Here is a 12798-nt window from a genome sequence, read left to right on the forward strand (position 1 = left end):
CAACAATTAATATCAACCTCGGGGAAGGAGGAGCCAGACGGAAGGGGGGCTTCGCAGACAGACTGGAAAAGGCATCAGAGAGAGGGAGACAGGCGCACAGCAGTTTCAGGCTTTATTAACAAACGGGTGTTAAAAACCAGATGGGTCTGTCTGCCCCTCTGGGCTCTCACCTTCCCGGGGGGGGGGGGGGGCTGGCTGGGAGGGCAGCACTGTGCCCACCACCCCCCTCCCTCCCCTGGGGCTCTCGAGGCAGACGACCCTCCCCTGCAGAGGCGCCCCTCACCCTCTCTCTGCCTCTGCAGCCTCACCCACTTCAAGCACAGCATCAAGCCCCACCCCATTCCCTGGGGGCCTTGTCCCGGTTTGGGGTGCCCCTGCCTAAGTCCTAACCCTGGTCGGGGTGGGGGGCAGGCTTGCTCGGCCTCCTCTCCTCCTGCCCCACATCTCTCCCAGGCTCGTAGCACAAACGGCACAGGCTTGGCAGACAGGCAGACAGACAGACAGATGGGGAGACTTCTCAGTGCAGACAGAATCTGAGGCAGGGGTTAGATGGGCCGACTTCTCTGAGAAGTTCAAACACTACAGACACACGTCAGGCTGTGGTGGGGTCTCTTGCCCTCTGCAGGCCTGTTTCTGGGCCCTGGGTGGGCTGGGGATTCACGGAAGGACGGTGTGAAAGTGTCTGCACACAGTAGGTGCTCACTAAGCGCTGCTTTTCCTCCCTCCAGGGTCTGACGTCATAGTTCCTTGCTGAACTCCCTCACCAGCGTGTAGCCCATGCAGCCCCAGCTCCCCTCGGCCTGGTAGCCACAGCCTTCCAGCATCCCGGCCACGCCCCATGCTGCCACGGCCACCGGGACCACTAGCCGGGCCCGGGGCTCCCCCATGCCGCCCGCCCAGGCTCGAGCCCGGGATTCGGCAAAGGCCAGCAGCCGCCTGCCCACGCCTCGGCGGCGGTGCCAGCGAGACACAGAGAGGCGGGTGACCCGGGCCCCGTCTCCAGCGCTGGAGCCTGGGGCCAGGGCCAGGACCCCGCACACATCCCCCGAGCCCCGCACTGCCACCCAGGGCCCCCCAAGCCCGCCCGGCGGGGGCAGCGAGCCCCACCGGGCCCGCAGGCCCAGCTTCATGGCCGCCACGGCCAGGAACACGGGCAGGAGGAGGGCCAGGGCGAAAGAGGCCAGGACGAAGCGCAGGCCGCTGCTGGCTGCCGCCAGGAGGAGCAGGGCCGGTGGCCGCGTCAGGGCGTGGAGGGCCACACGGTTCTCCGTGTCCTTCACGCCAGCCTGCGGGCAGGAGGAGCAGTCAGCGTTGGGGGGCTCCCGTGGGCAGCAGGAACGGGGCGGGGAGGAGGCAGGCCCTGCCCGGGAGGGATCCGGGGCCGGGGTTGCCGGAGGAGAAAGGAAGGCAGTGAGCTGAGGCCTGTGGCGGAGGGGCCGGGACCACACGGCTGGCACGCTGGGCTCTGAATGAGTGAGCTGGTGAATTAGGAACTGGGAGGGCCCCCACTTCAGTGGAGAGGCAGGCGCCGGGCACCAGGGAAGGCTGGATGGAGGAGCTGCCCCAAGCAAGAGAGAAAGCTGGAGGGGCGCCTGGGGGGTCCTCGAGTGCCAGGCTGAGGCCCAAGGGCTCTACTTTGAAAAGCAGGAGGCTGGGGCGTAGGGAAGACTGGAAGTGGGCAGGATAGGGAAGGAGTTGGTGTGTGGTCAGCTCCACAGCCCTACAGCGGTGAAAACCCTTTTTGATCCCCAGGGTAGGGAGAAAGAACTAGAGAGAGGAGGGCCCAAGGGCCCTCTTAGGAGCAAAAGACTGCTCGCCGGGGGTCACGGCTGGCTCAGGAAGGTGACTGAAGCCACTCCAAATGCCAGCCCTGCCCCCTCCCAGGCTCCGTGGTGTGTCCCCGCCCCACCCCCAGGTTCATTGGTGCCCCCTCATTCTGTCCCCGCCCCCTCCCAGGCTCACTGGTGTCCCGGCCCCTCCCACTGGTACCCTCCCCCAGACTCACTGGTGTCCCCGCCCCCCCAGGCTCATTGGTATCCCCTCATTCTGTCCCCGCCCCCTCCCAGGCTCACTGGTGTCCCCGTCCCCTCCCAGGTTCACTGGTGTCCCGGCCCCCCCTCACTGGTACCCTCCACCCCACCCTCCCAGGCTCACTGGCGCCCCTGCCCGCTCTCACCTTCAGCATCTCCAGCACTAAGGGTTTCTCATCTTCCCTCATCTCCCGCACCGACAGGTGGCTGGGGGCCATGGCAGCCCCCAGGCTCCCGCGCCCCCAAGGGAGCAGGCGTGCACCTGGCGAAAACAAGCCGGTCAGCGTCAGGAGGGCACCTCTCGTCCCCAAAGCGCCCCAGAGCTGCGGATCAAGCAACAGTATGTCCCAGGTCAGGTCCCAAGAGAGGTCCGAGACAGGACAGGCTTCCCCGTCAACCCATCGACCTTTCTAAAGTCTCTCGGGGTGGCCCCCCGGCCCCCAGTGGTGTCCAGCGATCTACGCCTAAATGCCCGGTGCACGCCAACACCTGCCAACACCGGGCTCCCTTCCAGGTTCCGGGGCGGCCCTGGGGGTGAGCGAAACTACCCCCACAGGCAGGGAATGGACTGCGCTCCCCACCCCCCCCAGTGCCCAGAGCCTCTCTGCCCCAATCGCCCCCGAACGGCGTCTGTCGCAGGAACAAGGACTTGCAAGCACCTCTGTGGGTCGCTTCGCTTTTGACAAGGTGCGAGGGGAGCAGGGTTGAGAAGGGGGTCGTCGGCGGAAGTGACGTCAGACTCGCGCACTGGGGGGCGGGGCGGTGCCTGCTCTCGGCCTTAGCAACTGTTGCCAAGCTTCTGGCAGAGGGTGGGGGGAGAGTCTGGGCGTGGGCTGGGAATGGACTAGGGCGGGGAGCGGCAACCCTGCAAGGGGAGGAGCAACAGAGAATGGGGGCCTGTAGGACGCAGGCGGGGGAAGGGGCAGGGGATGGGAGCGGGGGACCCGGCGGGGTGGGGGTGGGGGCGGGGAGCGGTACTTACCGGGCGCGCGCTGAATGCACGTTTGCTCCCCGAAGTCCCCTGGTTCCTAAGCAACCTGAGCGCAGGGGGTGGGGGCGGGGCGGCGAACTCAGTGGGTCTATTCTCTATGGTTCCAGGGCCTTCGCGGGAGGGGCCGCGTCAGCATCTTGAGCCCACTGGCTCCCAAACTGCCCCACCCCAAGCCAACCCACCCCGGCTCTCAGTGACATTCGGGATGGGCATTCCCACCCACCCATTTTTCCGTGAGAGGAGGTGTGGGGTGACTTACAGAGAACAAGTGGCAGACCAGGATTCTAGATTCCAACGCCTCCCCCATATAGTGACCGTTGCATCCCTTTTTTAAAAAAGGATAAACAGAGCCCACATAGGAGACGTGGCTGGCCCCAAGACGCAAAGCAAGTCACCTGCGAACCAGGAAGCAAGAGATGAGATTCCAAGTTCCCAAGTGGTGGCTATGGCCATGACAGTGACCTCCCAAACCACAAATAAAACAAAAGCACAGCAGAGGAGATTCTGGTCTTTATTAGCAAGCCCAGCCTGCAGTTCCCCTCCGCCGAGCTCAGCCCAGCCCAGGCGGGCAGTGAGTCGGGGTCTCTGTGTGGGGCGGGAAGGGGAACCAGTGGTTCTACTCAAAACGTGTGCACCAGCTGGACTGCGGGCAGAGTCTGGACGATCTGGATGGAGGGTAGGCCCTGGGGGGTCATGCCCCCAGGTGCAGCTCCCGCAGGAACCACTTGTACCATCTGGGAGGCAGGAGCCGCAGGGACGCCCGCGGGAGCACAGCCTGGGCCAGGTGGTGGTGGGGCCAGCAGCTGCAGCGCAGCGGCGCCTCCCCCAACGCTGCCACTCTCCAGCAGCTCGGTGGCCGGGGCACTGCGGATAATGAGCAGTTTCTGTCCCGGCGGGCCAGGGGTTGGCGGCTCAGCCAGCCCCGAGGGTAAGGTCTCCACCTCCTGCACACACAGCTGGGTCTGCTCCCCATCAGCCCCGCTCAGCACCAGGACACTCTGCAGCCCCTCCTCCGTCTGCAGCGTCTCAAAGAGCACATCCTGGACCACACCAGTGCTGGCCTCACCGTCACCGGGCTCCCCCGGGCCGGGGTCCGCCAGCAACTCCTCCGCTGCCCCACTCTGAACCACCAGCAGATTAGGCGCCTCAGTGGTGACGGTTCCCCCACTGGAATTGGACAGCTGACCCGTTACAGGCTGCAGCTGGACCGTGGTCACCTCCTGCGCCGGCTGGAGCTGGACCGTGGTCACCTCCGGGGCCGGCTGGAGCTGGACCGTGGTCACCTCCGGGGCCGGCTGGAGCTGGACCGTGGTCAGTTCCGGGGCTGGCCGAAGGGGTTGGAGCTGGACCCCGCTCACTTCCTGCGGCCCTGCCTCCCCAGCCCCCACATTCTGCAGAACTATGAGGCTCTGCGCTCCCGCGCTGGCCCCGGTATTGCTCCCTCCCTGCACCCCTAGCCCCCCAGGGCCTGGCAGCCAGACTACTCCAGCCCCCTGCCCAGCTTTCCCCACTGCCCGTGGGCCCTGCCTTGCACCGCTGCCCCCACCACCGGTACTGGAGGAGGGCAGCAAGATGAGCTTGGGGGGGGCGGGGGGCGGCGGGGGTGTGGGGGGCTGGACGCTGCTGGGGATCAGCTGGAGGCCCTGGGCAGTCTGCACCAGGAGAAACGTCTGGGAGTTGGGGGCTGCTGGGCTGGGGGGCGGGGCCTGGGCCGTGACCCCTGCCACCTCTAGGGAGAGCGTGGCTTGGAGGTGGGGGAGGACGTGGACATCTTGGGTGGCGGATGGGGCTGGGGCGGCAGCCAGTGGGGCAGGGGGCTGGGGGCCGGCGCCGGTGGCTGCGGGGCCAGTAGTGGCGTTGGCCGGGGCATGCGTCCTCAGGTGCCGCTGCAGGTAGGCGGCCATGACAAAGCTGCGGCCGCAGATGGGGCAGGCGAAGGGGCGCTCGGCCGAGTGGGTGCGCTGGTGCAGCAGCAGGTTGGACGAGTGCGTGAAGGTCTTGGGGCAGAGCGGGCAGCGGAAGGGCCGCTCGCCCGTGTGCACGCGCTGGTGCTGCCGCAAGTTGGAGGTCTGGGCGAAGCTCTTGCCGCACACGCCGCAGGAGTGGGGCCGCTCGCCCGTGTGCACGTGCCGGTGGCGCCGCAGGCACGACGTGTTGCGGAAGGCTTTGCCGCACTCCCCGCAGGCGTAGGGCCGCTCGCCCGAGTGCAGCCGCAGGTGGTACTGGTAGTGCGACGACCACTTGAAGGTAAGGCCGCACTGGCCACAGGTGAAGGCCCGCAGGCCGGTGTGCACGCGCTGGTGGATGGCCAGCAGCGACGAGCGCTTGAAGGCCTTGCCACACTCGCCGCACTGGTAGGGCCGCTCGCCCGTGTGGTCCCGCAGGTGGTAGCGCAGCCCCGATGAGCCCTTGAAGGCCTTGCCACACTCGCCGCATTTGTAGGGTCGCTCCGCGGAAGCGGGGGCGGGCGCGGGAGCGGGCGGGGCGGGGGCGGGGGCGAGCGGCTCCTGGGGACAGGTGACCTCGGCAGCCTCGGCCTGGGGGGGCGGGCGCCCGGCCGCGGCCTCCTCCACGTGGCACTGCTGGTGCGCCAGGAGGCTGGCCAGCTGCGGGAAGGCGCCGTCACAGCTGCCGCAGCGGAACGCCTGCCCGCCGGCCGCCCCGTGGCTGTGCTGGTGGCGGGAGAGGCCGGCCACTGTCCGGAAGGACTTCCCGCAGGGGAGGCAGGCGAAGCCAGGGGCAGCAGCGGCGGGAGGGGGCTGCGGCAAGGGGGACGGCGGGGACAGGGAGGGCGGCGGGGGAGGGTCGGCCTTCTGAGGCTCCGAGGGCGCGTCCGCGGGCGGGGGCGGCGCCTCCGGCCCGGGGCAAGGCTGGTGCTCCAAGAGCAGCTCCTCGCTGCCGAAGCCTAGCTCGCAGCCGTCGCAGCGGTACACCAGCTCCACCGTGGTCTCGGCCGCGGCCAGAAAGAGCTCGGGCACCACGGGCGGGGGCGCGGGCGGCGGGGGCGCCGGCGGGCTGGGGGGTTGGAGGGGCCGCTGCAGGTAGGCCTCCGAGACCAAGACCTTGCCGCCGGGCTCCCGCGGCGGAGGGGCGGGGGCGGCGCCCGCGGCGGGGGCGGCGGCGCTGCCGTGGGTGCGCTGGTGCAGCAGCAGGTTGGACGAGTGCGTGAAGGTCTTGGGGCAGAGCGGGCAGCGGAAGGGCCGCTCGCCCGTGTGCACGCGCTGGTGCTGCCGCAAGTTGGTGCTCTGCGTGAAGCTCTTGCCGCACACGCCGCAGGTGTAGGGCCGCTCGCCCGTGTGCACGTGCCGGTGGCGCCGCAGGCTGGACGAGTTCTTGAAGGCCTTGGGGCAGTCCGGGCAGGGGTAGGGCCGCTCGCCCGTGTGCTGGCGCAGGTGGTACTGGTAGTGGGACGACCACTTGAAGGCCAGGCCGCACTGGCCGCAGGTGAAGGCCCGCAGGCCGGTGTGCACGCTGCGGTGGATCTGCAACAGCGACGAGCGCTTGAAGGCCTTGGGGCAGTCGGGGCACTGGTAGGGCCGCTCGCCCGTGTGGCCCCGCTGGTGGTAAAGCAGGGCCGAGGAGCCCTTGAAGGCCTTGGGGCAGTCGGGGCACTTGTAGGGACGCTCGCCCGTGTGCGTGCGCTGGTGGTGCAGGAGCCGGGACGACCAGCGGAAGGACTTGCCGCACTCCCCACACTCATACTGGGCCGTGGGGGCCGGAGCCGCGGGGCCCGGCTTCTCCCCGGCCCCCTCTGCGGTAGAGGCCGGCGCCATGTCCGTGTGGGAGCCGACCATCACACCTGGGGAGGGATTCCGGGTCAGGCGAGGGCGGGCGCTCCCCCCACCTCCGCCCACACACCGGGTTATCGCAACCCCAAACCCACGGGGTGGCCCTGTGAGAGGCACGGGACACATCCCTTAGGATTACGGCTTCCTGTAGTGCAGGTCAGCTCTGGCCGGAGAGGCTGCCCACGACGGAAGGCTTTGGGTGCTAAAAAGGAAACGTATGGCAAACTGGGAGGAGCTGGTCGCCCCGCCCCCCACCATGCCGGCCATCTCCTCCAGGAGGCTGGACTGCTGGATGTGGCCTTTATGAGGCCAGGTACTGCCTTTCCGGCTATGCTCAGTCCCTCTAAAGACAGGCAGTGTCTTCGAAGAAGGCTGGGGTCTCTAGCACCGCGCTTTGGATCCTCTGGTCCCTCTAAAGACCTCATCCCCATCCTGCCTCAATACCCGCTTCCACTGCCACACCCCAAACCCTTTCACGACAAAGCCTCTGTGAGCATCCACTCTCCACCACCACCCATCCTGCTCCACCTCTCCCTCTTGGGACCCTAACCCAGAATCCCTAGGTTCAGCCATATCTACCACCCATTGATCCTGTGGGCTCTGCATCCTCCGCCCCCTCATCCACACCCTCACTGCCCTCCTTATCCAGCACAGATGCTGCTGGTGACTGGAAAGTGCCTGGCCTCAGCCTCCTTTTGTATTCGTGCCCAAGGATCTCAAAGCTCCCTCCCCAACACCCTGCACTGCTCATGCTGCATTTCTCTGGTCCATTCACCCACCCCACCAGGTGATACTTGCCATGTTTCTTTTCCCCTCAAATCTCTCTCCTATCCCCTCTTGCTCTTAGCAGGTGACCCTGCCATTGATCTTGTCGCTGAGAAAATAAAAGCAACCAGAAGAGAACATTCCCATCTTCCAACAACTACACTGGTGGTTCTCAGTGGGGCAATGGAAGCTCCCTGGACCACCACCACCACGCCCTCCACCCCAGCGGACATGTGGCAATGCCTGGAGACTGTTCTGGTTATCTGGCTGTCGACTGGAGGAGCAGGTGCCACTGGCATCTAGTGGGCAGAGGCCAGGGACGCTGCTCGGCGTCCTACGAGGCACAGGACAGCACCACCCCCAGCCCCCAAACAGCAAGGAGCAATCAGTTCAAAACGCCAGTGGTGCTGAGGCTGAGAAACCCTGCACTACCCCTTCCCGCCTGCCTACTTCTGGGCCTAAAGACTCTGACTTCCCACCTACAGCGATTCTCCTCATCTCCTGGACCGTTCCCATCAGTGTACCCACAAGCCAGGTCTCCCATCTTTATAACTTTAAAAAAAAATTTTTTTTGGCTGCGTTGGGTCTTCATTGCTGCGCGCGAGCTTTCTCTAGTTGTGGCAAGCAGGGGCTACTCTTCGTTGTGGTGCGCGGGCCTCTCATTGCGGTGCCTTCTCTAGTGGAGCACGGGCTCTAGGCGCGTGGGCTTCAGTAGTTGTGGCACGTGGGCTCAGTAGTTGTGGCTCGCAGGCCCTAGAGCACAGGCTCAGTAGTTGTGGCACCCGGGCTTAGCTGCTGCACGGCATGTGGGATCTTCCTGGACCAGGGCTCGAACCCATATCCCCTGCATTGGCAGGCGGATTCTTAACCACTGCGCCAGCAGGGAAGCCCTCCCATCTTTAAAAAAACAAAAACCCTTCACCCCACTTCCTCCTCCAGCTCTGGCCTCATTTCTGTCTCCTTGCAGCAAAGCAACTTAAAAGTGCCATCAATACATGCTCTTTCCCATCTCAAACCCTGTCAATCAGATCCTCCCCCCGCCCCCTCCACTCATGGCCTCCTAGTTGCTAAATCCAGTGGTCTCTGCTCAGTGGTCAATGGACGCCTTATTCTCTCTCTCCTTAAACCAGTCCCCTTGGCTTCTGGGATACCGCGCTCCTCACCTGCCACCCTTCTCAGTTTCGGGTGCTAGTCCTACTTGTGAATGCAGGAGAGTCCAGGGTTCTATCAAGCCTCCTATTCTGTATCCACACTCTCCCTGGAAGCCCTCACCCACTCCTGGGACTTCACAATCTATAAACTGGACAATTCCAAAATTGATCTCCACTTGCCACCTGTCCTTTGAAACCTACACCCCTGCTGGACTATGCCATTTGGATGCCTAATAAGACACCTCAACCTTAACATGCCCAAAGCCTAACTCCAGTTTTTCCTCCTGCTCTCTCCCCTTTCTGGCCCCTGCAAATATCTCTTTCACTCCCAGTCTGCTCCATCTCCAAAAACACCTTTATTCTTGCTCAGGCCCAAAGTCCCAGGGCATCCTCACCTCCTCTTTCTCCCTCACTCTCTATGACCAGTCCGGCAGCCGACTCCCCTAGTCCAGCAGGAGCATCCTTGGAATCTGGCCACTTCCCACCAAGTCCCCCATTACCACCTTTTTCTAGGGCACCAACATCTCCCTCCTGGGCAACTGCAACAGCCTTCTGACAGCTCTCCTAGTTTCCACCCTTACTCTTCCTACCCCCAGTCTGTTCCCAACACAGAGGCTGAATGGAAACTGCCAACACAGACAGACCATTTCATTCCTCTCTGCTAAAGCCTTCCACTGCTCCCATTTGAGAGCAGAAAACTAATCCCTTACAAGAACCTACAGACTTCCCACGGCCTATGGCTTCCTTCCCTCCCTGACTGTCCTGCTAGCCTCTCCAACCCTCAGAGCACTCTGGTCACAGGGCCAGGTCAGGCATGCCCACTCCCACCTGGGGCCCCACACAGGCCCCTGCCTAGTACCCCCTTCCCTCCAATATCCAGTAAGCTCCCTCCCTCACCTCCAAGTCTTTGCTGAAATGTCATCTTGGGGAATTATTCCCTGACCACCCTACCTAACTCTGCAACCCCTCCCAGCATGCCGCATTCTCTTTCCCTGACTTATTTTTTTTCTCCATAGGGCTTATCACCTTCTAACCTACTTTATAATCAGAGTTTCCCAGCATCAGCACTGTTGAGATTGGAGCCGGACAGGGGGCTGTTTCCTGCATTGCAAGTTGGTTAGCAGTATCCCCGGCCTCGGTCCACTAGATGCTAGTGGCATCTTGTTCACTGTTGCATCCCAGCGCCTAGAATAATATCTGGCACAGAGTGAGTACTCAGTGAACATATCTTGAATGAAAGAAAGCTGGGCATCCCTTTGCACAAGCCATATAGATTCCCTTTAAAAAGATGAGCGTCCCTTTTAAAATGTAAGCAAGTCCTTTTAAGAGGTTATCCCAGGAAGCTGCACGTGTCTTTCAGAAGGCCGGCATGCCTTAAACAGGAGACATCCGTGCTCTGGAAGAGCCGGGACCCATCTTATCTGGTAAAGAGCATCCTCTTCAAAAGGCCGGGTCACACCCTTCCATCAGGCCCGACTTCCCCTTTAAGAGGATCCTGCTCCTGCACAACCATCTCCACCCTTTCTCAGCTAAACTAGGGACTGCTTTGAAGCCACTAGGATTCAGAAGCTTTTCTTTCAGTATCTGGGACACTGTCACCGGCCTTTAAAGAGACAATTTATTCTCTTAAATTAAAGCGGGAAGCTCTTTATAAACTGCACAACCTGCCCCGCCCCTTTAAAAAGGAGCCCCTTGCCCTTTAAGGGGGCGGAGCCGGCCCGGCGGACAAAAGTCGGAGGTGAAGTAGCACCCTTCCCTTTAAGGCATCCCTTCCGGTTTCACGTTCGCCGTTTCCCCAACGTCTCCGCCCTCCGGTCCCTCCCCCACCCCCGCCCCTCCGGTCTCTCACCTGCGGCCCCGACCGGGGAATGAGCTGGGGAGACCCAGGGCCTTCCCGCGGGGGTCGATGGGAAGGCGGGGCCCCTGCAGCGGCGGTGCAGGAGTGGGGGCCGGGGAGGGGGCGGGGGCACGCTCCCTCCCAACGGCCCCCGGCGCGAGGCACCCAACCTTTATCGGCGGCCTCTCGCGCACACAAACCCCGACGTCGCCGTCCGTGCGTCAGGACGCCACGTGCGCAGAGGCCCCGCCTCCGTACCCCCCATTGGCCGCCGGCCGTGTCGGCCCTTCCTGGCGCAGGCGGCGCGAGGCATCTTGGGAGTTGTAGTACTCTCGGGACCCCGACCACTCGGTCTTGCAGCAGTCGCGGGGGTCGGCCCAAGGCCGGGGAAAGCTGGGTCGGGACGCAGGGTCGCACGTTCCCCTTTATTAGCATCGACTCCTTCTCGCCTGTGATAGAATCCTCCCCCGCAGCGCGGTTCCCGAGCAGGCGTCGCCCACCAGGGATGTGGTCACTCCTGGCCTGGCCCCACGCCCAGGCCTCGGGGCTCCCATTTTTTCCCCCGTTGGGAAAACTGAAGCCCGCAGTGCTTCCTGTCCCCAAAAGGTCCCTCGTGCTTGCGGTTCCCGGGCGTCTGTTGCATTCTCGCTAGTGCGGCTCTTGGGGAACCTGGGCCCTGCTATGCAGGGGGCTGCCCAGGGCACCAGGGACCCCTGCCTCCTTCGCAGCCTGGGGGCTTAGGGGAAAACGGGCTGTCCTGAATCCCCTCTCCCTCCTTCCCATGTTCAGCTCTCACCAGCCTCGGCCTCTAAGTCAAACTGACTTTTCTGCGGGTCATCCGACTAGTTTCTCAACCATGGCACTGGTGACATTTGGGCCGGCCTTTCTTTACTGTGGGGGCTGTCTTGTGCCTTGTAGGGTGGCTAGCAGCATAGTGGCCTAACCCTAACCCACTAGAGGCCGACAGCCTTCCTCGCCACCCGGCTCCCCTCCACACGTTATGACAGCCGTCTCCAGACCTGGCTGCAGTTCCCCTGGTTGAGAACCACTGTTCCAAGGCAATCCTCCTCAGCCTGACGGCTACCCTTACCGCGTCCCTTCTCAACTACCAGAAAGCCCCTGTGCTAGGAGGGGCCCCACTACATGCTCAGCAGCACTCATCTCTGTTCCAGGACAGACGGATGGGGTCTGACTTTGCCACCCAGGTGTCCCCAACAACCAGTAAGGGGCTTAATCAGAAGCAGACGGCACTCCGTTGAATGAGTGAATTTTTACAGCCTCCCATACAGTTTCCCAAGGCCCCCAGGCAGGCTGGGACTCAGGCGTGATCTGAGCTGTTGGACCTGTCCCTGCCCAGCAGGGTCTTTATGAAATCTCCAGTGAATTCATGCATATAAAACCCTTGGCTTCCAGCTCAGCCCAAACGTTCCTCTCACTTCAGCTTTCACCTCCCCTGCCAGAAATGAAGCTGCCAGAGGCACTGGGTGGGGGGTGGGGGTGGGGGAGGGACACCTGAGGAGAGTTCTGAGCTGTTAAGGAGTAAAGAGGGGAAAGCTAGGAAGAGGAGAGACCTGCAGGCCCTGCCCCCTGGGGTCTGTATCCAAGGCTCCTCAACACATCAGGCTCTGGCCGCTAACGCTAACGGAGGCTTGGGGATGGAGGGAGGATCCCCTATGAGCAACTGGCTCCCACTCTCGGGGCCCGGTGCCTCTTTGGGGAGGAAAAAAAAAAAAAAAGTTGTGCAGATTTGACAGGCTCCTTTTCAAGACAGCAGTAACAGCCCTGTGGGGTGAGTGATGGGACGCTAACACCGTGTCTGGCTCTCCAAGGACACGGATGGGAAGAGGAGTTGTCCCCCCATCCATCCCTGAGCTGGACCCCTCATGGAGCCTCGTATGCGAAGTCCTCTGCAGCTGACACAGATACCATAGGAAGTTATCAGAGGCACCCAGTCCAGATTCTGTAGTGTCCAGACCCTCAGTCCTTACCCAGGACCCTCCCCAGATCTTGCCCTAGCAGCTGGGACATAGCAATGGGGGCTTGGGAGGGGGCAACAAAAGTTCGGTCCCAGTGAGTTTACAAAATCTACAGGGGGTGAAGGGTGGCAATAAACAAGACATAATAAATAACACATATCCCATGCTATGTGCCGCTAAGCGTCTCAGAGAAAAAATACAGTAGGAGAGATGGGCGTGGGGGCATGTCCAGGGCTGGGGCAGTGGGTGAAGGCTTGATG

At 63.0% G+C, this 12798-nt stretch overlaps 2 protein-coding genes and 1 long non-coding RNA gene across 10 annotated transcripts; 1 reads left to right on the plus strand and 2 right to left on the minus strand.

Moving 5' to 3' along the window:
• Nucleotides 1-95: 95 nt before the first annotated feature.
• Nucleotides 96-3386, minus strand: NAT14 (N-acetyltransferase 14 (putative)). Of its 4 annotated transcripts, XM_082436770.1 has the most exons (4): nucleotides 3281-3386; nucleotides 3013-3067; nucleotides 2177-2292; nucleotides 96-1286 (listed from the first exon to the last, which is right to left on the minus strand). In XM_082436770.1, the coding sequence occupies exons 3-4, from the start codon at nucleotides 2246-2248 to the stop codon at nucleotides 738-740; spliced, it is 621 nt and encodes a 206-aa protein (XP_082292896.1). In that variant the 5' UTR covers nucleotides 2249-2292; nucleotides 3013-3067; nucleotides 3281-3386; the 3' UTR covers nucleotides 96-737. The 4 variants fall into 4 exon arrangements, with proteins under 4 accessions (XP_082292896.1, XP_082292898.1, XP_082292895.1 ...); XM_082436772.1 differs by lacking the exons at nucleotides 3013-3067; nucleotides 3281-3386 and adding an exon at nucleotides 2690-2826; XM_082436769.1 differs by lacking the exons at nucleotides 3013-3067; nucleotides 3281-3386 and adding an exon at nucleotides 2690-2762 and having other exon boundaries at nucleotides 2177-2353.
• Nucleotides 3387-3515: 129 nt separating this feature from the next.
• ZNF628 (zinc finger protein 628) lies at nucleotides 3516-10780 on the minus strand. 5 transcript variants are annotated; one of them, XM_082436240.1, is made up of 3 exons: nucleotides 10575-10780; nucleotides 9764-9922; nucleotides 3516-6820 (listed from the first exon to the last, which is right to left on the minus strand). In XM_082436240.1, exon 3 carries the CDS (start codon nucleotides 6813-6815, stop codon nucleotides 3642-3644), a length of 3174 nt encoding a protein of 1057 aa, XP_082292366.1. In that variant the 5' UTR covers nucleotides 6816-6820; nucleotides 9764-9922; nucleotides 10575-10780; the 3' UTR covers nucleotides 3516-3641. The 5 variants fall into 5 exon arrangements, with proteins under 5 accessions (XP_082292366.1, XP_082292365.1, XP_082292363.1 ...); XM_082436239.1 differs by lacking the exon at nucleotides 9764-9922 and adding an exon at nucleotides 7608-7683 and having other exon boundaries at nucleotides 10575-10636; XM_082436237.1 differs by lacking the exons at nucleotides 9764-9922; nucleotides 10575-10780 and adding an exon at nucleotides 6905-7070 and having other exon boundaries at nucleotides 3516-4238; nucleotides 4272-6820.
• On the plus strand, nucleotides 7037-8150 carry LOC309648357. The gene is made up of 2 exons (XR_014256631.1): nucleotides 7037-7122; nucleotides 7657-8150. It is a non-coding gene; the product is annotated as an uncharacterized lncRNA (long non-coding RNA).
• Nucleotides 10781-12798: the final 2018 nt, after the last annotated feature.

This window comes from Balaenoptera physalus, assembly GCF_965194825.1.
Source record: "Balaenoptera physalus genome assembly, chromosome: 19".
Classification (NCBI taxonomy): Eukaryota; Metazoa; Chordata; class Mammalia; order Artiodactyla; family Balaenopteridae; genus Balaenoptera; species Balaenoptera physalus.